General features: G+C 32.4%; 1 protein-coding gene across 3 annotated transcripts in view; it reads right to left on the bottom strand.

The window, feature by feature from the left end:
- The window catches only part of LOC142228746 (eye-specific diacylglycerol kinase-like), a 276,881-nt gene that overhangs the window by 2,479 nt on the left and 253,082 nt on the right, over window positions 1–21,320 (bottom strand). For all 3 annotated transcript variants that reach the window (XM_075299254.1, XM_075299252.1, XM_075299253.1), the window contains exons 10-15: window positions 20,004–20,230; window positions 19,714–19,926; window positions 13,757–13,808; window positions 13,536–13,589; window positions 12,330–12,393; window positions 6,083–6,240 (exon numbers count right to left, since the gene is read on the bottom strand). In XM_075299254.1, coding sequence (XP_075155369.1) covers window positions 6,083–6,240; window positions 12,330–12,393; window positions 13,536–13,589; window positions 13,757–13,808; window positions 19,714–19,926; window positions 20,004–20,230 — 768 coding nt within the window. The remainder of the gene's footprint in view (window positions 1–6,082; window positions 6,241–12,329; window positions 12,394–13,535; window positions 13,590–13,756; window positions 13,809–19,713; window positions 19,927–20,003; window positions 20,231–21,320) is intronic.

The raw sequence follows: 21,320 nt of genomic DNA, 5'->3' as shown, positions 1-21,320 counted from the left end.
TAAGTCGACCTACTCTCCATGTCTCTCTTTCTAAACGCATATATGTTTATAGGCTATTTCTAAATTAATATACGTTTGCATCCAAGCATATTATATTTACAAACATTTTATGTCCCAAACATAATATGTTCTAACATATTAACATATATGTCCCAAACATGTTATGCTAGTTTGTAAACATTATATGCTTGCACTTAAAAATATTGTGTTAAAAAATTTGAGTTCCAAACATATAATTTTTACACCCAAATATATGAAAAACAGTCTTTTTCGTCCGTACAGGGCTTCAATACTGTCTTTAAAACATTTTCCCCGATTATATTCCGTATATATTTTGACCCCACTGCCGATGAATATGACCAGGCATCGACAATCCGCCATTACGGCAATCCTCACACTCAAAAAAAAAAGTGAACTCTCTATTTCACTAAAGCCAATTTAACTTTATTTTAGTTCATGGAATTATTATATTTGAAGAAAGTTTTGTTTACTATAATAATTTTTTGCATACGTTAAATTTTTGCGTAAGTTAAATTAACTTAAAAAAACGGGAAAAAATTATACACAAATAAATCATAAAAATTTACTTAAATTTGCTTTGCTGTCAGCTTAAAAACCATTGCGTTGATTAAACTACAAGAGTATCTTAACCAAGAGAGGAAAAGAATAACTTCAAATTGATTTTATAATGGATAATAATGGATAATGAAGAGACATATTTATATCGGCCGCCGCCGGAGGCAAAAGTTTAGTGTCAGCCGCCGCCGACAAAAATGGGTCGGCTTCATTCGCTGCACTATAAACTGCAAGATGGTTGGATGGGCGCACGTTTCGGAATTACCACATTCCCCATCAGCATCCTTTACTTGCAGCAAAACTATCAACCAATTATCAGAATAATAGTTCACCAAACCCAAAGTGGACCACACTTGAACCTTCGGCAAAAGCCGACTATCATAAACCTTTTTTCGGAAGGTTCAAGTGAGGTTCACTTTGGGTTTGGTGAACTATTAGAATTAGTTCTGATAATTGGTTGATAGCTTTGCTGTAAGTAGAGGATGCTGATGAGGAATGTGGTAATTCCGTGCGTCCATCCAACCATCTTGCAGTCTATAGGGTTTGCCCAAATAAATTTGACAAACATTGCACCCAGAGAAGGAATATCATTACCTCAAACATGTTTCAAGAGCACCATGTTACTTTTTCACAGCGACCATGTAGCATTTTTGTCGCAAAAATATTCTTTCCTCGTCAAACATAACATGCTTTCCGAAATCAGATACATAATTTCCGAGAAAAGAACATGATTTCGACAAACATGCCACATGTTTTCCGTGAAAAAGTAACATTTTGCACTTGGAACATGGTTGGGGTGATCATATTCCTTCCCTGCGTGTGGTTAAGCTTTGTAGTTTAGTCAACGCAATGGTTTTTAAGCTGAGATCAAAACAACAAATATGAAAAATATTTACTTATTTTTGTTATATCGGCGTGATGTCAATAGCGTTTGGTTAAAAATTTCTAAAAATAATTTAAATTTTCTAAAATAAGCTAAAATTTTTCTTCCTGGTGGGTTCACTGTTTTTTTTTTCAGTGTATTTTTGGGAATCGTACGAAAATGTTCTTTTGCTTTAGTTCATATTGAACTTATGTGTACGGGTAATGAACTTTATACCCACGTTTAGTTCATAAATGTTTTAGACATACTTAAAAAATAATATTTCATTAAACTGTGGAAATTAAAAAAAAATAATAATAATAAAATTTAACTATTAGAAAGTATTTTTTTGCAATTTAGTGTTAGTTTAACTACGGTTTTTTGTCTGTGTATGTCCAATCAAAGGTGTACGTTTTCACGATCATTTTGTTGGTTCACAACCGGCTCAGTTTAGAATGGCTTCTCATCGGAGAAAATCAAATTAGGTAATTGGCCACTTTGGTGCAAGTGAAGCAACTTAAGGATGATTGTTTAGTTATCTTTTTGGTTACACTGTTTTAAAAGAGCTAACTCACGTTTCCTGTTTTGTTTCAACATCTTCAGTTTGGTCTAATACCATAACCATAAATCATCTTACAGACGAGAAACGCTTGCCAATTATTGATTTTCTTTTAGAAGACAACAATGAAGCATTGAACATTCGTTAGATATTGGCCAAAATGTTTGAAAGAGTATGCCAAATTTGGAAAACGCGAATGAGCCGCAGTCACGGTCAACATTTGCATGAAATAAGCTTCAAACATTCAAATATATGGACCATACTATCGAATCAAATAAACATTTCATGCAATTTTCTATTTTTTTTTTTTTTTGAAAATTTACTTATTTATTTATTTGCAATCATAATAAATTATGAAAATAAACAGAAAGATAGGTGCTAAAAAATCACCCTTTGTTGGCTCATTCTAGTCCAACCTTTTTGTGCATCAGTTAGTTCTTGTGTTTTTTTTTAACTTCAATGGATTTAGTCCAAGATCAGCCACCGTGGTGCAATGGTTAGCATGCCCGCCTTGCATACACAAGGTCGTAGGTTCGATTCCTGCTTCGACCGAACACCAAAAAGTTTTTCAGCGGTGGATTATCCCACCTCAGTAATGCTGGTGACATTTCTGAGGGTTTCAAAACTTCTCTAAGTGGAACGCCGTTCAGACCGGGCTATAAAAAGGAGGTCCCTTGTCATTCAGCTTAACATGGAATCGGGCATCACTCAGTGATAAGAGAGAAGTTCGCCAGTGTGGTATCACAATGGATTGAATTGTCTAAATAAGCCTGATACATCGGGCTGCCGCCTAACCTAACCTAAGATCATTTTTCAATATGAGTTGTATCTATTCTCGCGATATGTTCAGACCACGGGCAAGTTTTCTATCATTGCGGCATGGATTGCGATCAAATATGGCCTTCCCTTTTCGGATTATTTCTGGTGTTGTTACCGTTTTTCCGTTCACTTTTCGGACCCGATGCAACACTGCCAATATCGCGATAACGAGCAATTATATGAGAAACAATATATTTATCATTTCACATTTAAATGCCGGAGGGCTCTAAAGATAGCCATTTGCGGTTTTCAAGCCAAACATAAAGCAATCACCTTATCGCGCTTGAGATCCATTGCGAATAACTGTGTTTGTGGATGAAATAGATCAACATGCTTTTGTAAGCTTGTAAACAATAAAATAAATTGTTACTGAAATAAATTTGTCAGCTGTTCTGCGTTCTATCAACCTTAAGTGGATTGCAATATATATCAGCCTTAACAGGTTGGCTGATAAGTCCCCGGTCTGACACATAGATGGCGTCGCTAGTATTAAATGCATATTATTTTTATATAGTACCAACCTTCAAATGATTCGTGTTAAAATTTGACGTCTGTAAGTCAATTAGTTTGTGACATAGAGCGTCTATTGTGAAACAACTTTTGTTATTGTGAACAAAAATGGAAAAAAGGAATTTCGTGTTTTGATAAAATACTGTTTTCTGAAGGGGAAAAATACGGTGAAAGCAAAAACTTGGCTTGATAATGAGTTTCCGGACTCTGCCCCAGGGAAATCAACAATAATTGATTGGTATGCAAAATTCAAGCGTGGTGAAATGAGCACGGAGGACGGCGAACGCAGTGGACGCCCGAAAGAGGTGGTTACCGACGCACAGTGGTCCAAACCATCAATTTAGCCGGAAAAAAGTCATAACTTGCTTTTGAGAAGACTTATCGAGGTGAAACTTTGCATGCCTAATGTTTTTATTAAAATAGAGGTTCGCACCAGAAATGGGCGGAATCCATCAAATGGGCGTGGGATAGTTCTAGCTAGAAACAATAATCATTCGATTTTACATAACTTTATATTTTATTTAGAAGCACAAACGAGCATAATAAAAATATGAACAACACTAGGTTTGAATATTTTATTCAGAATCTACTTCACTTTCTGAATCGACTTGCGGCTCGCACATTAATGCGTCAGGCGCATCCGAAAGCAATGCTAGTACTTCTACAGATAAAGGTTCTGCACTCCGATAATGCCTTTGTTGATAAAGATGATATAAGAGGATCTGACGACAAAAGGAGATAGTGAAATAGATCATACATTGTTTTTTCTTGAGACATTTTTCGTGTGGTATTCTCTCGTATATTCCTGAAATCCTTATTTCGGGATTCTTCGGACAAGATTCCAATAGGTAGTGCGGCATATTGAATAATATCTGAAATCAGCATCGATATGCAACACTAAAGCCTCATTGCTGACGCTTTCCACGGAGAAGAACCTACGCATTTGAAAGTGCTCGCAGCATGTCTCTTTCCAGATTTATAAAGGCTTGTTCCAGCAGCAAAGGTTAATTCTTCCGGCGACCAACTCTCCAATAATTGCGCTACCTTCATTTTTTTTGCCCTCTCCACCCAGAGAAGGAATATTATCACCTCAAACATGTTTCAAGAGCAAAATATTATTTTTGGATGGTGACCATGTAAGATGTTTGTCGCAAAAATGTTGTTTTCTCGGCAAATATAACATGCTTTCCAAAAACAGATACATAATTTCGGAGAAAATAACATGGTTGCAGCGAACATGTCACATGGTCACCATCCAAAAATAACATTTTGCTCTTGAAACATGTTTGAGGTGATCATATTCCTTCTCTGGGTGTCTCCTTGATTTGAAAATTCCTTCAAAGGTCTTCCATGCTTAGATGTGACGGTCCCTCTAATGTTCCTTCTTCAAGATCTATTGATGAAGGTTCAGCAGGCCGTCTCCTTCACTTTCAAGTCCAATCTTAGAGAAAACGTAAGTAAAAACAGCTTTTTTTATTTTGCTGTTTCTCTTTGTACCAAACATTGTACAGTTCCTTCCTTAAAATCGACATTTTTCACTGTAAAAAAAAAACGTTTAGGCAAAAACTGGCGGCTGATTTTGCAAACATTGACACGTAGACATCACACACTGTACAAAAAGCCATAAACTATAGCATAAGTCGCGTAAAGTCCTACTTAAAACCTTCATGGAACTTGGAAATTTTCACGGACTTGACACTTATGTACAAGAATGATTTTTTATCTAAACAAAATACCACATTGAACATAAATTTCGAGTAATATTTATTCATACCTTCACCTTAATTCACTTTGTCAACAAAAAATATTATTAAAGTTTTTTTTATTTGTTTTACAATCGCTCCAATTGTGTAATTAGAAAACGAGTATGTGTTAATATTATAGCGCCAACGTAATCACAGTTTTTAAAACAATAAAGCGAAGCTATAATCGCAAATTGAAGCAAAACAAATATTCCGTTATGCACAGTGGACTCTTGCTCACATATTATGAAACAAAATTTTTGATTCCAACAAAGTCGAAAAAGATACTTTTTTCCGACTAGATTAGTGTTTGGGACCACCGTGCGACGTAAACATAAAAAAAAATCCACAAAATGATTTTGAATGACCGTAAAATGAAGTTGATCGAGATAGCAGAGGCCTTAAAGATATCGAAGGAACGTGTTGGTCATATCATTCATCAATATTTGGATATGCGGAAGCTCTGTGCAAAATGGGTGCCGCGCGAGCTCACAGATACACAAGACAACGTACCGTGCCACAAGTCATTGAGAACGATGGTAAAAATTCATGAATTGGTCTTTGAATTGCTTCCCCACCCACCGTATTCTCCAGATCTGGCCCCCAGCGACTTTTTCTTGTTCTCAGACCTCAAAAGGATGCTCGCAGGGAAAAAATTTGGCTGCAATGAAGAGGTGATCGCCGAAACTGAGGCCTACCGAAGGAGTACTACCAAAATGGTATCAAAAAATTGGAAGGTCGTTATAATCGTTGTATCGCTCTTGAAGGGAACTATGTTGAATAATAAAAATGAATTTCGACAAAAAAATGTGTTTTTCTTTGTTAGACCGGGGACTTATCAGCCAACCTGTTACTGTGTGGCTGAAGCTTTTGAAATAATTTTTATTTAAAGGTGATATTTTTAAAATTCATTTTTAATTAAAATGAATTGAATTATTTTCAACGATCTTCAATATTGATTGAAAGATTTTCTTCTTATATCGTTTACGTTAGTTTTCCACAATCTTTACTTACTTCTCTTTATCTCTCATATTAATTAAACGACGTGTCGAACACGATATAATATATTTAAGAATATCCTTATGATTATATTTGCAAGCAAAATGTAAAGCAGTTTCTCCATTTCTGTTGACTGATTGTAATGAGTATCCTTGTTCATGTAGTGCACGTAACTGAAATTTAAATTCAGAAAAAAAGAAGAAAAAGGAAACAAATAAAGAATAGTAAAAATTAAATTGAAAATAGGAGAAAGAGAATTTGTGAATAGCAAAAGAAATGTTCAATACAAATAAGGTAATTTAAACTTAGGAGGGAGGACAAACATAGGACAATAGAACGATTGTGTATAAGACTTCGTATTGTAGACAATTTCTAGTAATTTTTAATCCCAACCAAATTGAATTAAATTAATTGAAAACGTGGGTTGAAACTATTAGGAGTTTGATACACAGAAATATACATATGTCAGCTTCAAACGAGAAATTGTTTAATTCAAATCATTTCAATTACACCCAAAGAAATTTGTTAGAAGATACAGCAAAAAAAGAATATGTCATGTATTTGCTCAAACATTTGAACTTTTCACTACATGTATGCAATTCTATGTCGAATATAGTAACATACATACACTCTCTTTCTCTCTCAGAGCACAAGCAGTGAAGTGAAGAGAACACTTGTTTATCAAATACCAACTAGTACCTCTACTTGATATCTTCATCCATTCAAAAGTTGCAGAATTATTTAAGAAAACGATTTCGAACCACTGTATATCGGCTCAAATAAACACAATTTTTTTCTGATTCAATCACGAAATTAATTGATCCAATTAATTTTTTTGATTGAAATGTCTTCAATCACACAAATGATTAATAGAAAGTCAATTAAAAAATTAATTGATCCCATTAAAAAATTAATTGATACTATTAATTTTTGTGATTGATTTTTGTTTCAATTAAAAAAAAAAATGTTGAAACAATTACATTTTTAATTGAATATATTTTAAAACTCAATTTTTCATGAATTTTTTTTTTGTGTAACTGCATTTTTGAACACTGAAAACTTCGATTGGATGGGTTATCCGCCGTATATTTTTGCCATGACACCGAATCCCTTCTTTTTTCCGTACGTAAAAAATTAAATGAGAGGTCAACGTTTTTCGACACCTGTCACAATCACAGCGGCTAAAGTGCTTCGACAATTGGTTCAAATTTGAATAACAATAGACTTTCGATGATTAATATTTAATATTGTTCTCTAATCCCGAAATATAAAAGGCAATGGTACCGTTGTGTCACTTTAGTGTCAAATGTGCCACTTTTTTTCAAGCGGTCATACTTTTGTACTATTTTGCACAACTTTTTTGTCATACTGCGCCACTACTTTATACCCACTGTACCCTAGAATGGTGATATAACCATGTCCGTTTGTCTGTGTCTGTTGTAATCACAGCTTTCAATAATGGCACTATCGTTCTGCAATTTGGCACAGATTCGTTTTTTGTTTGCAGGCAGTTCAAAGATAGGCTATATCGGTCCATGTTTTGGTATAGCCCCCATATAAACTGACCCCCTGATTTGGGGTCTTGGGCTTCTAGAAAACTTATTTTTTATCCGATTTGCTTGAAATTGAAAATCGAGAGATATTTTGGAACCATAAATAGATGTGGCGAATATGGGGTGTATCGGTCCATGTTTTGGTATGGGGGCTATACCAAAACATGGACCGATCCCCCGATTTTACTTCTTGAGTTTCTAGTAACCGTATTTTCAATACGTTTTGCCTGAAATTTGAAATCTAGATGTATTTTAGGACTACAAATAGGTGTGCCGCAAATGATGCCCATCGGTCCATGTTTTGATATAGCCCCTATATAGACCGATCTCCCTATTTTAATTATTGGGCTTCTAGAAACCGTATCTTCAATCCGATTTTCCTGAAATTAGAAATCTAAAGGTATTTTAGGACCATAAAAAGGTGTGGCGAAAATGGTGAGTGTAGGTCCATGTTTTGATATAGCCCCCATATAAATCGACGCCCCAATTTGGGTACTTGGGCTTCTAGAAATCTTATTTTCTATCCGATTTGCCTGAAATTGGAAATCTAGAGGTATTTTAGCACCAAAAATAGATGTGGTATAGCCCCCATAAAACCCGATCTCCCTTGAGTTGCTAGAAGCCGTAGTTTTTATCCAATTCGCCTGAAATTTCAAAGCTAGAGAGTTTATAGGACCGTACAAAAGTTTACAGAGAACGGTTCGCATATAGACCGATCTATCGATTTTACTTCTTGAGCTTCTATAAACCGTAGTTGTTATTCAATTTGCTTGAAATTTGAAATCTAGAGGTTTTGGAGGACCTTAAATAGATGTTCGAAATAAATTGTGTATCGGTATAGAGTTTGATATATCCCCCTTATAAACCCGACCTCCGATTTGGGGTCTAGATTCTGTAGGTTTTTCAGAACCACAATGAGGTGTGCTGAATTTTGTGTATCGGTGGATGTTTTTGGCATAACACCCAAATATGCTGATTTCCCAATTTAACTCATTGGGCTTATATAAACCGTAGTTTTTATCCAATTTTCCTGAAATTGTAACAAATTTAGTTTTTATTGCTCCATGTGATAGACCGATTTCACTTCTTGAGGGTATATAAGGCGCACTGATCATGAACGTTAGTTGAAACTGAAACTATGGTAAAATTTAGAGATTTTACTTCTTCTAATCATTTGAATAATGGGGGTAACAATCTATAGATTTTAGATTCGAAATCAAGGCGTTATTGAATCAATTCTATATAACAGGTTGGCTGATAAGTCCCCGGTCTAACAAAGAAAAACACATTTTTTTGTCAAATGATTCGTGTCAAATTTTGTTCAAATGATTCGTATCAAAATTTGCGGTCTGTAAGTCAATTAGTTTGTGTGATAGAGCGTCTTTTGTGAAGCAACTTTTGTTATTGTTAAAAAATGGAAAAAAGAAATTTCGTGTTTTGATAAAATACTGCTTTCTGAAGGGAAAAAATACGGTGGAAGCAAAAACTTGGCTTGGTATGCAAAATCCATGCGTGGTGAAATGAGCACGGAGGACGGTGAACGCACTGGACGCCCGAAAGAGGTGGTTACCGACGAAAACATCAAAAAAATCCATAAAATGATTTTGAATGACCGTAAAATGAAGTTGATCGTGATAGCAGAGGCCTTAAAGATATCAAAGGAACGTGTTGGTCATATCATTCATCAATATTTGGATTTGCGGAAGCTCTGTGCAAAATGGGTGCCGCACGAGCTCACATTTGACCAACAACAACAACGTGTTGATGATTCTGAGCGGTGTTTGCAGTTGTCAACTCGTAATACACCCGAGTTTTTCCGTCGATACACTGTTAGAAAAATATGTTTTTCATATGTTCCGATATAAACAAAATGTGTTTCGGGCACGATTTTAAACCACAATATATTTAAGTGCGAACATGTAATGTTCCTAAACTAACACTAAATGTTTGGGACATCTATGTTAATATGTTAGAAAATATTATGTTTGGGGCATGAATGTTTCATAAAAATCATATGTGTGAATACAAACATATATAAATTTACAAATTTCGACTAAACATACATATGTTGTGATATTTTATTCAAAGCGACAGAGAGAGTATGGAGAGAAATAGAGATGGAAACCGGGAGAGTTGACGAAAGATATCAATATAACACAGCAAAAGAGTCAAAAGAGAACAATTTCTGTGAAACCGCTTGTATGTTGTTTCGGAAAACTGTTTTATGATAAGGCCAAAAATTTGATATGTTTAAGTCTAAATATTATTTAATTTGAATAAAGAGAATATACATTCTGAACCAAGAGAATAGACATTTGAAAAACAAACAGCTTATGTTTTCCCTTGAGAGCAGCATTTTATGTATGTGTGGACATGTGTTTTGTTTATCATTTTGGCATTATGGGCACAATTTTTTTCTTGGTTCGTTAAAAGAAATCAGGGGTCTTCATAAAAATAACGAAAGGGCACTATACTCTTTTTAGAGTTGGGACAGTAAAATGAAATAAGGAGGAAATAGTGAAAAATTACACAGTAAAATGTAAAAAAACAAACTTTAGTTCCTCTTTATTAAAAAGTAGTCCACGAGGAGTTGACGGACACCATCAAATATAAAAGCGGGCATTAAGTTCGAGTTTTACAGCTAAAACAATTTAAAAAGTTTATTTTCTTTAAAATGAATTATTAAAGAAAAATAAAAGGAATTTTAGAGCGATGGTGTTAAATGCTAGTAAAAAACTGTTCACTTCTAAATAAATTTATGTTTATATTATAAAATTATGTATGTATGTTTATACTCGACTCCACGTTCTTCTTTTGTTAGTTTTTGAATTCCTTCCAAATTTTAAAGTTTTGTACAAAAACAGTTTTTTATTACAAGATTGTTATTTTTGCAATAAAAAATAAAATTTTATCCAAAAATCAGTCAATTTCGTTTATATCAAGCACTGTTACTGACTATAAATCTTTAATAACGCACATTTCGAAGTTTCATTTAAAAAAAAATAATATAGTATAAATATAAATGTTAAATTAAATTAAAAAAAAAAAAAAAAAAAAAAAAAGTTCGGTCGGAGCAGGGATTGAATCCACGACCCTTTGCATGCAAGGCAGACATGCTAACCACTGCTCCACGTGGCAAACAAATGTATGTTTCTGTTAAATAATGTTATGTTTGCATAGGCTCGTGGGCGCTGCAAACTATGCTATATAAATGTAACTTAAAACGATAATTATCTACTGGTGACTATAACAGCTACGTAGCCCAGTGGATAGTGTGTTGGCTTACAAACTGTATGGTCCTCGGTTCGATTCTCCGTGCAGGCGAAAGGTAAAATTTAAAAAATTTATAAAAGTGAATAATTTCTTCAACATTATTTGTATTACAGAGAAAGGTGCCAATAACTAAAAAATTTCGTGGAAGTGAAAATTACGAGTATGTTAGGGAATGAGCACAATCGTGTTTGGGAAAAAGTCTTCCAAGCATATAATATTTTTGGCTCAAAATGCTTCCAAACATATAATATGTTCACATAAAACAAACATATTAATGTTTCGGCAGTATGCAATAATATATGTGCTTCCTGCAAAATATGTTTGGAACATATGTTAAAGAAGCGATTTTTTTTGAGGGTGTATGTGACAATGGATGAAACATGGCTCCATCACTACACCCCTGAGTCCAATCGACAGTGGAAAGACTCAAAAGTCCGCTGGCAAAGTAATGGCCTCTGTTTTTTGGGATGCGCATGGAATAATTTTTATCGATTATCTTGAGAAGGGAAAAAACCATCAACATATATGGCGTTATTGGAACGTTTGAAGGTCGAAATCGCCGCAAAACGCCCCCTTTTGACGAAGAAAAAAGTGTGTTCCACCAAGACAACGCACCGTGCCACAAGTCATTGAGAACGATGGCAAAAATTCATGAATTGGGCTTCGAATTGCTTCCCCACCCACCGTATTCTCCAGATCTGGCCACCAGCGACTTTTTCTTGTTCTCAGACCTCAAAATGATGCTAGTAGGGAAAAAATTTGGCTGCAATGAAGAGGTGATCGCCGAAACTGAGGCCTATTTTGAGGCAAAACCGAAGGAGTACTACCAAAAGGGTATCAAAAAATTGGAAGGTCGTTATAATCGTTGTATCGCTCTTGAAGGGAACTATGTTGAATAATAAAACGAATTTTGACAAAAAAATGTGTTTTTCTTTGTTAGACCGGGGTCCTTATCAGCCAACCTGTTATATAGGACCGAACAAATTAATTGATTGCATTTATTGGCATCTTTTGTTATTTGGTGTGAATGAAAATCAATTAAATCAAATAAAATGTTTAAGACTATCAATCATTTTGTAACTGTTTTTGACTGATCTAAAAATAATTGTAATTAATTTGTGTTTAAATTTAATTTGCAATTTCTTCGTATTATCATAATATATTTCTGTGTAACAAATAAATTACAAAGGACAAATCGATTAAGAACGTTTAAATGGCGAATTAAATAAAAAAAAATAATAATAAATAAATATCTAGCAATTTGGTAGAAATTATTACATATATACACACATATTTAATGATGGAAGATATATTTACAAAATTCGTAATTAATGTTGTGGGACAAGGGACAATTTTTAGATTTTATAACAAACTAATTTAATTTATTTTTAATAGTTGTTTTTCCAAATTAAAATCAATTTAAAAAAAAATTCTACCATCATTAAATCGCCACTTTGAGCAGCTAATAGTACGGCATCGGTAGTTTGCTCCAATATAGGGCTATTAGGAAAAAATGGTGTAATTGTTGGTGTAGAGAAAAAGAGAAAAATTAAGAAGCAAATTAAAAAAAGAAATTTATAATAATAATATTAAAATAACGATTTTTTAATGGAAAGTCATTTAATATACCTATAAACAAAAGTTGAGATGTATGTGATTATTTGTATGAGAATTTAATGATTTGCTTTCTATTTCCGTATATTAAATTTACTTTGACTATTTTTATGAGATAAAAAGATAAACGAGAATACATAGAAAAATATCAGAACATATTTACTATAATCACTAAATTAAAAGAAAAATGTATTCTCAATATAGAAGAAAAGGTCAGTAGGGATTCCTTAATAAAGTTGTTGATTGTGGTTCAAAATTGTTAAAAGTTTATTTTATATTCCTATTTTATTGTCCGTCTGCTCTGTTTTGTAAATCGACATCATTTTCGTTCCTTGAAGTGAAATTTTCTTTAGTTCCATACAATTTTATTCGACACAAGATTCCGCCTTATACAAAACCTAGCAATATTTTTATTTTATTTATGAACTTTCCGGATTTTTTTTATTTGCTGTCGTTAAAATTAGTGTAGAAAAAATTGTTATTAAAAATTTAAAGAATATTTGTAGATTATGTTTTACTATTGAAAGTTTTTTGAACTTTTATGAAACTTGCTAACGATTTTCAAACCTACAAATTGGTTTTCCAATGAGTCTATATAGATAAGGAAATTTCGAGAAAATATTTTCATTTGTACTAATATTTCTAGGAAATTTACAAAAAAAAAAATAGAAAACCTTTTCGGAAATTCCTAAGCTTGCTAACGATTTTCAAACCTACAAATTGGTTTTCCAATGAGTCTATATGGATAAGGAAATTTCGAGGGAATATGTTATTTTTATTTGTACTAATTGTTCTAGGAAATTTCAAAAAAAAAAATAGAAAACCTCTCGGAAATTCCTAAACTTTCTTAGCTATGTGTAATGCCTAATATGTTTAAAAAAATCTCAAAAAAAAATTATAGATTTCACATCGAATGAGAATAAATCGCAACTCGGTCAAAAGCAAACTTGTCCATCTGTTTTTAAGACTTAAATCGCTTCAAGACTTTATGATATTTGAATTTATTTCTTTATGTTAATGTAGTATACCTGAATCCATAACCAAAGACGTCCTCATTGAAACTGAATAGACGATCGTAGGCGCTAGATAAATTAGAAAATATTAATAATATATATGCCAAAATTATCGAAATTATTTTCGTATCTAGCAATACTTGCGCTAAATTTACACAAAATAGCTCATTTAATTTAAAATATGCATATATAACTAGAAGCTTTTGATTATTTGGATGTAAACAGTTTTTGGTTACCTTTTAAATTTAAAAACTTTTAAAGGTTTCGATCCCATGCTTAAATCATCGTCTATAAAATGATTTTCCAATATCATCCCAAAGAATAAGAGAGCATTTAAGAAATTATACAAAATTGATAATCAAGTCTAGATGTGTGGTCTATGCCCTGGGCTCAAGACTACAGTTAAAATGTAATTGTATAATACCACACCACTTTGTTAAACGTACGAAAATTATTTAATTTATTTAAAATAAAAATAAATTAAATGAGATTTAATTACAATTAGTTTTAATCCTTCATTGTACAACAAAATAAAAAAACATTTTTTGTCTTCAATCACGAAATTAATTGATCCACTTAATTTTTAATTTAACTACCTTCAATCACAGAAATTATAGTATTAATTAAAAAATTAATTGAGAGTCAAAATTAATTGATCCAATTAAAAAAATAATTGATACTATTAGTTTTTGTGATTGATTTTGTGGTTCAATTAAAAAATTAGTTGAATCAATTAAAGTTTTAATTGAATATTTTTTAAAACTCAATTATGACTTTAATTTGAAAAATTTTCTGTGTGCAAGATTTCGAAAATGAACAATACTTTATTATTATTCATATATCTCATTGAATTGAATTTAATTTTGCTTAATATAATGTCATTAAATATATCATGTAGTTTAATATGTTTTTAATTAACCAATTTAATTTTATATAATATAATTAAGTTTAATATTGGTTAAATAAATTCATTTAATTTATATTAAAATTTAATATATTTCAGTTGAGTTTGTTTATTTCTTTTCAGTTTATTAAATTTTACTTATTTTTTAAATTAATTAATTTAATTAATTTAATTTTAATTAATTTAAATTAATTTATCTATATAATATAATGCAATTTAATATCAGGTAATTTAATTTATTTTCATTTAACTTAATTTAATTTTGTTAAATTAGTTAAATGTTGTTTAATTAAATTTAAATTTAATTAAATGTAATTAAATTTAGTTTGAGTTTATTTTTGTTTATTTCTTTTTAATTTATTCAATTTAACGTTATGTTGTTAAATATAATTTATGGATGTTTAATTGAATTTATGTAATTTAATTTGATTTTATTTAAGATAATTTAATCTAACATTATTTTTATACCCTTCACCACTACTGTGGTACAGGGTGTAATAAGTTTGTGCATTTGTATGTAACGCCAAGAAGGAAAAGTCTGAGACCCATTGTTTACTATACCGATCGTCTTAGAATTAAATTCTGAGTCGATTTAGCGATGTCCGTCTTTCTGTCTGTCCGTCCGTCTGTCTATATATGTAATTTTGTGTGCAAAGTACAGCTCACAGTTTAAGTCCTATCGTCCTCAAATTTGGCACAGAGCTTTACATTAGCTCAAAGCCAATCGCAATTGATTTTGAAAGAAATCGGTTTAGATTTATGTTAGATATAGCTGCCATATATATATTTATCACCGATCTGGTCATAATTGACGTATTTACCACCGTATTTTCTCAAAATTTCGGACAGCCAAATATTTTGGGGCTTCCGTACGATATGCAAAATATCAGCCAAATCGGTTCAGATTTAGATACAGCTCCCATATATACCTTTCGTCCGATTTCGACTAATATGGCCTCAAAAGCCAGAGTTTTGTCCTGATTTCCTTCAAATTTTGCACAAGGAGTACGTTTAAGAGTATCATTAAGTGTGCTAAATTTGGTTAAAATCAGTTCAGATTTAGATATATAGCACCCATATATATCTTTCGCCCGATTTAGACTCATATGGCTTCAAAAGTCAGAATTTTGCCCTGAGGTGCTTCAAATTTTGCATAAGGAGTACGTTTAATAGTATTGTTAAGTGTGCCAAATTTGGTTGAAATCGGTTCAGATTTAGATATAGCTCCCATATATATATCCTTCGCCCGATTTAGACCCATATGACCACGTAGGCCAAAATTATTCTTCCATTTACGTTTTTTGCTGAGATAGCTGGATTTTTATTCTAACTATGCATGTAAAATTTGGTCAAAATCGGTTCATATTAAGATATAGCTCCCATATATATGTACGCCAGAGTAGGAGAAATATGGTAGAATGTTTCATATTTTAGACCCATTTTCAATGGGATTTTCCTCCAATTGACTCGATAGTTTCCACAGAGAATACATTTAATATGCTATTTAAATGTGTCATCTTGATCTAATATGGCCAAATTACCCACATTTTACACAAAATTCTGTGATGATTTCCTCATATCGAAGTCATATCCTACACACTGTAATGCCAAACTTTCCACAGAATGGTTGAATGTTAAATAAATCTCCGACTTGTGGAAATATCGCCCGAATTGGCCAAACGATATATATCAACCCACAATTGACCTCATATCTTGGCGAGATTTAATCAATATCCTTGTAAAACATATTCGTGAAGGGTATAATATAGTCGGCCCCGCCCGACTTTAGACTTTACTTACTTGTTTAAATCTAACTTATTTTTTAATCTAATTTATTTATATACTTCATTGAATTTAATTTAATTTAACATAATTTAATGTCATTTAATAACATGTAATTTAATTTATTTCACTTTAATTTGATTAAGTTTAATTTTAGTTAATTAAATGTAGGTTAGGTTAGATTAGGTTATGTGGCAGCCCGATGTATCAGGCTCACTTAGACTATTCAGTCCATTGTGATACCACAGTGGTGAACTTCTCTCTTATGTAACTTAATGTAATTAAGTCTAATTAAATTAAATTAAATTTATTTCAGTTGAGTTTATTTCGTTTTAGTTTATTCAATTTAACTTTATTTTGTTCAATCTAATTTATTTATCTACTCGTATGTACTCGTATATATATAAAATTCAAAGTATGTTTGTTTATTTATTTGTATGTTCCGTGTAAGCTCGGAAACGGCTGAACTGATTTACGTGAAACTTTCAGAGATCGTAGGGGGGCGTTCATGTGGTGAAAATAGGGTACCTAATTTTTTGATCCCGGCTGAACTGATTTACGTGAAACTTTCAGAGATCGTAGGGGGCGTTCATGTGGTGAAAATAGGATACCTAATTTTTTGATGCCTTGATGATGGTCGCGGATGGGAACCCCCCTTTGTCCGACTTTTTGAAAATGGGACCAAAGTTGACCGACTTGCTTGAAATTATCAGTGAAGTTTTGGGTTGGCATCTACACGTAGATCCGCTACTTTATTTTTCGATATTTGGTCGCGAAGGGGGACCTCCCCTTTATCCAACTTTTTAATTTACAGTTAATAAACTAAAATTCTTTGATTTACTTGAGATTTAGAGAAAATATGAGGTGCGGTTATGAAATTAATATGGGGTACCTGATGTGTTCATATTTGGACGGGGAGGCTCCCCCTTGCATGACTTTTTGAAAATTGGAACAAAATTATGCGATTTGCTTGAAATTTTCAGGGAAGGTTGAAGGGGGCGTCTAGACAAAGAACGGCTACTTAATTTTTTCGATATTTGGTCGGGGAGGGGGAGGGACCTGCCCTTTGCCCGGCTTTTCCTTGCCTCCCACACTTGAAGGAAAGTTTCTAGATTTTCTTAGAATTTTCAGGAAAGGTTAGGGGTGCTATTCACTTCGGTGTTTTTCAATATTTTATTGGGAAAAGTGACGTCCCTTTAAAACAATAGAGCAAAATTTAACTTTCTCCGATCTACTTAAAATTTACAGGGAACGTAGGAGGAGGTGATTATATTAAAAAATAATAATACATGATTTTTAAATTAGTACATAATTTTTCGATATCTGATTGGGGAAGGTTAGGTTAGGTTAGGTGGCAGCCCGATGTATCAGGCTCACTTAGACTATTCAGTCCATTGTGATACCACATTGGTAAACTTCTCTCTTATCACTGAGTGCTGCCCGATTCCATGTTAAGCTCAATGACAAGGGACCTCCTTTTTATAGCCGAGTCCGAACGGCGTTCCACATTGCAGTGAAACCATTTAAAGAAGCTTTGAAACCCTCAGAAATGTCACCAGCATTACTGAGGTGGGATAATCCACCGCTGAAAAACTATTTGGAGTTCGGTCGAAGCAGGAATCGACCTTGTGTATACAAGGCGGGCATGCTAACTACCATGGTGGCTCCCTGATTGGGGAAGTGAAATAAACTGGGGAATAGTGAAATAAACTTTGTCGATTTACTTGGGTAGTTTCTGGGATAGGGTTCCCTGTTGTGCAGTGCCGCGGACGTGATACAACGAAGTCACCTCCCTTACTGGAACTAAGTCATGGAAACCCTAAGATAGGCCCAACGAATCGCGGGAAGTCTTCCAGATGGTGCGCAATTGAGTAGGGCGACGACACTACAACCTTAGGGGAAGGTCTTGGAAATCAGTGAAGGGGTCGTAGGTTTGAGTCCGTCAACACCATGTTTACAAAGCCGTAGACAATTTCGCCACTAAGTTGGCCCCAATATACGAAGGGCCATATGAGGTGATTTCGAATTAAAAGCATACTCCTCGATCGGCGAGAATACATTGACTACTCCTTCTCCTAAAGCTTGCCTCCTGTCGCCCTCGTCAGAAAGCTCACACCGGCAGTACCGCCCGTAGTTTGTGGGATAGGGTTCCCTTTTGTCAGATTTTTTTGAAAATTGATAGTTAAGGTTTGTCCGTAAATGGGAACTCGGTACATAAGTTTTTTTTTTTTTGCACAGGATTTCTGCCAGACTTTTTAAAGTAAAAAACTTAAATCTACAGAAAATTGACAGATAACTTAGAGGGTGCTTAAAAAAATGTTCCTACAAATATGCTTCGGAAGGCGCAGCGAAGCGGGCCAAGTTACGCTAGTGTTTCATAGAATTTATGAAATTTAATTTGATTTCATTTAACTTAATTTAATTTTCTGTAATTTAATTAAGTTAATTAAGTACAATTATATTTAAATTTAATGTGTTTCAGTTGAGTTTATTTTTATTTATTTAATTTTAGTTTATTCAAATTAAATTTATTTGGTTAAATCTTATTTTTTTATATATTTAATTTAATTTATTTCAATTTCATTGAATTTAATTTGCCTTAATATAAATTAGTTTTTAATTGATTTCATTTAACTTAATTTAATTAAGTTTAATGTCGCTTAATTAAATTTAACTTAATATAATTCAGTGCAATTTTTATTAAATTATATATATTTTATATTTTTTTAATTATGTTAAGTATATTTCAATTTATTTAAATCATTTGTTCATTTGTTGAACAATGAATGCCCAAGTGGTGTTTAAATTTGAAATAAAAGAACTCTAGCAATACTGATAATATTAAGAACCTACCTAGAATCGGAGTTAAGAAGGAGTAATTGTGGTTGTGGTATATACTTGTAAAAGGATATTGATTTTTAAGGTTGTGAGGGAAGATCTCGGTATACGGTTTAGCCTTTGCTGTCAAGATGAAATGTTAGTTTCGATTTACAATCAATTGCACTTTCAACGAAAAGAAAATCAGAAAGCAACAGACTTACAATATTACTATGAAGCTCTCCTGCCGCACTTACATTCAAACAAACATTCTCAATTCAGCAAGGACTAAGCTGTATGCTGAAATCTCTGGCTTTGATCAGCATATGCGAATGTATTATACATATTTGGGGGGGGGTACTTCAACTATAGTTTCTAAAGCTTATCCTAGAGAGAGGCATATATATGTATATATATCGTCGTGTATAGATTTTCAGTTTTTTTTTGTGTGTGAATATGTGTGTTGCGTATTTCTGGGATATTTGGGAATATTCAGAAATCCTTTTAAAAATTTTGTGTGAAAATCTAAAAATTCCCAATTCTTTTTTGTTTTTTGTAGTTGTATTTCTTTTGTATATTTTCGGGCGGGTTTGTGGATTTCCTTGGAGGTTTTCATTTAAATTTGTATCGGTCTCTTACGATAATAGAAATGACAAAACATGCGTTTGTATAGATATGGAAGATTCGTACCGGGTCCCGATTGTCCTTCATTGTTCATATTACGACGTTCATTTTGAGCCTGACGATGTGAGTAGGCGGCGAATGAACGATCCTGATCGGGAGTCTGTGGCATGGTGGCTGCCTCATGATCCAATATATACAGCTCATCGACGGCAATGTCACAAATGTAATGTAAATGCTCTTGAGCACGATCAACACGGAAAAAGTGTTCAGCTGTACAAGCTGCAGAGAAATAGACGAGAGAGAGAGAGAATGATAGTTATTCTTATCACCAGTGTTAGTTTTCTATAACAACTTACCATCAATGAAACACCAATCCTGTGATACTTTGGGATATGTTATCGATTCTTCGAATCTGGAATTCAGTACATTTCTAACGTGTTCGAGATCACATTGGGATTCAATTTCAACTTGACCCAATTTATTAGCTAACTTGCGTAGCATATCCTTCTCATAGTGATAACGTTCATATTGATCCATTGTTACACGTAATACTGCCAAATTTAGCACTTCCAATGGATTGACCCTGTAAGAGAAAATGAAATAATTTATGTTTGAGGATATTAGTGAAAAGTGAAAATAATAAAGATAAAGGTAGATTGGCGATTTTCAATAGATGACCCTATGTTTAATTTAATCTTTTTTAATTAAGAGATATAGAAAAATATCACCAGCATCCTTCAAAAAAATTGTCTTATAATATCATTTTTTCATGGTATCCTCCTTGTCGTTGCATTATAGTGCTTTCAAAAACATTTCCAATGTCATCCTTGGTATAGATTTTATCACTTTTAACTCTTACCTAGTTTCACTATTGGCAATGCTAGCATAATAAAAAAAACAGAGAACTTTGCAATAAATTTTATCCTCGATAGTACTCTATTCCAACTGGTAGCATTTTACGAGTATAATAAACTACCCATCGCTACGAATTGTTTTCGAATAGGGAATTGTTATTGATTTCGCATAAATTCCCACTAGGAAATCCATCATTGACAATGTATTGACTTATTGCCATTGAATAATGTTTGTTTTTTTCTGTTTTCTTCGTCACTTCGTAATTTTTACCTGTGCTAAAATATATCCTACTATTGTAAGTAAAGGTTAATGTGTCCTCAAGGAGTCATGTGCATACAGTGACAAATCGAAAGATTTGATTGGCAGGTATTGTGAAGAATTGTTGATTGAAGAGATGAAATCTCGGTATGCCAAGATTTATATGATTGTTGTTAAGGGATTCGGAAAGAAGCTATTCTGGCTAAGAATGAAATGTATTTTAAATTCAAATTATTTAAATTAAATTAAAATGAAAATGTAAATCTATATATATATATATATATATATATATATATATATATATATATATATATATATATATATATATATATATATATATATATATATATATATATATATATATATATATATATATATATATATATATATATATATATATATATATATATATATATATATATATATATATATATATATATATATATATATATATATATATATATATATATATATATATATATATATATATATATATATATATATATATATATATATATATATATATATATATATATATATATATATATATATATATATAT

Source organism: Haematobia irritans, chromosome 3 (genome assembly GCF_050003625.1).
Source record: "Haematobia irritans isolate KBUSLIRL chromosome 3, ASM5000362v1, whole genome shotgun sequence".
Taxonomy (NCBI): Eukaryota; Metazoa; Arthropoda; class Insecta; order Diptera; family Muscidae; genus Haematobia; species Haematobia irritans.
The sequence above is the reverse complement of the archived record's forward strand: the minus strand, read 5'-3'. Positions and strand labels throughout refer to the sequence as shown.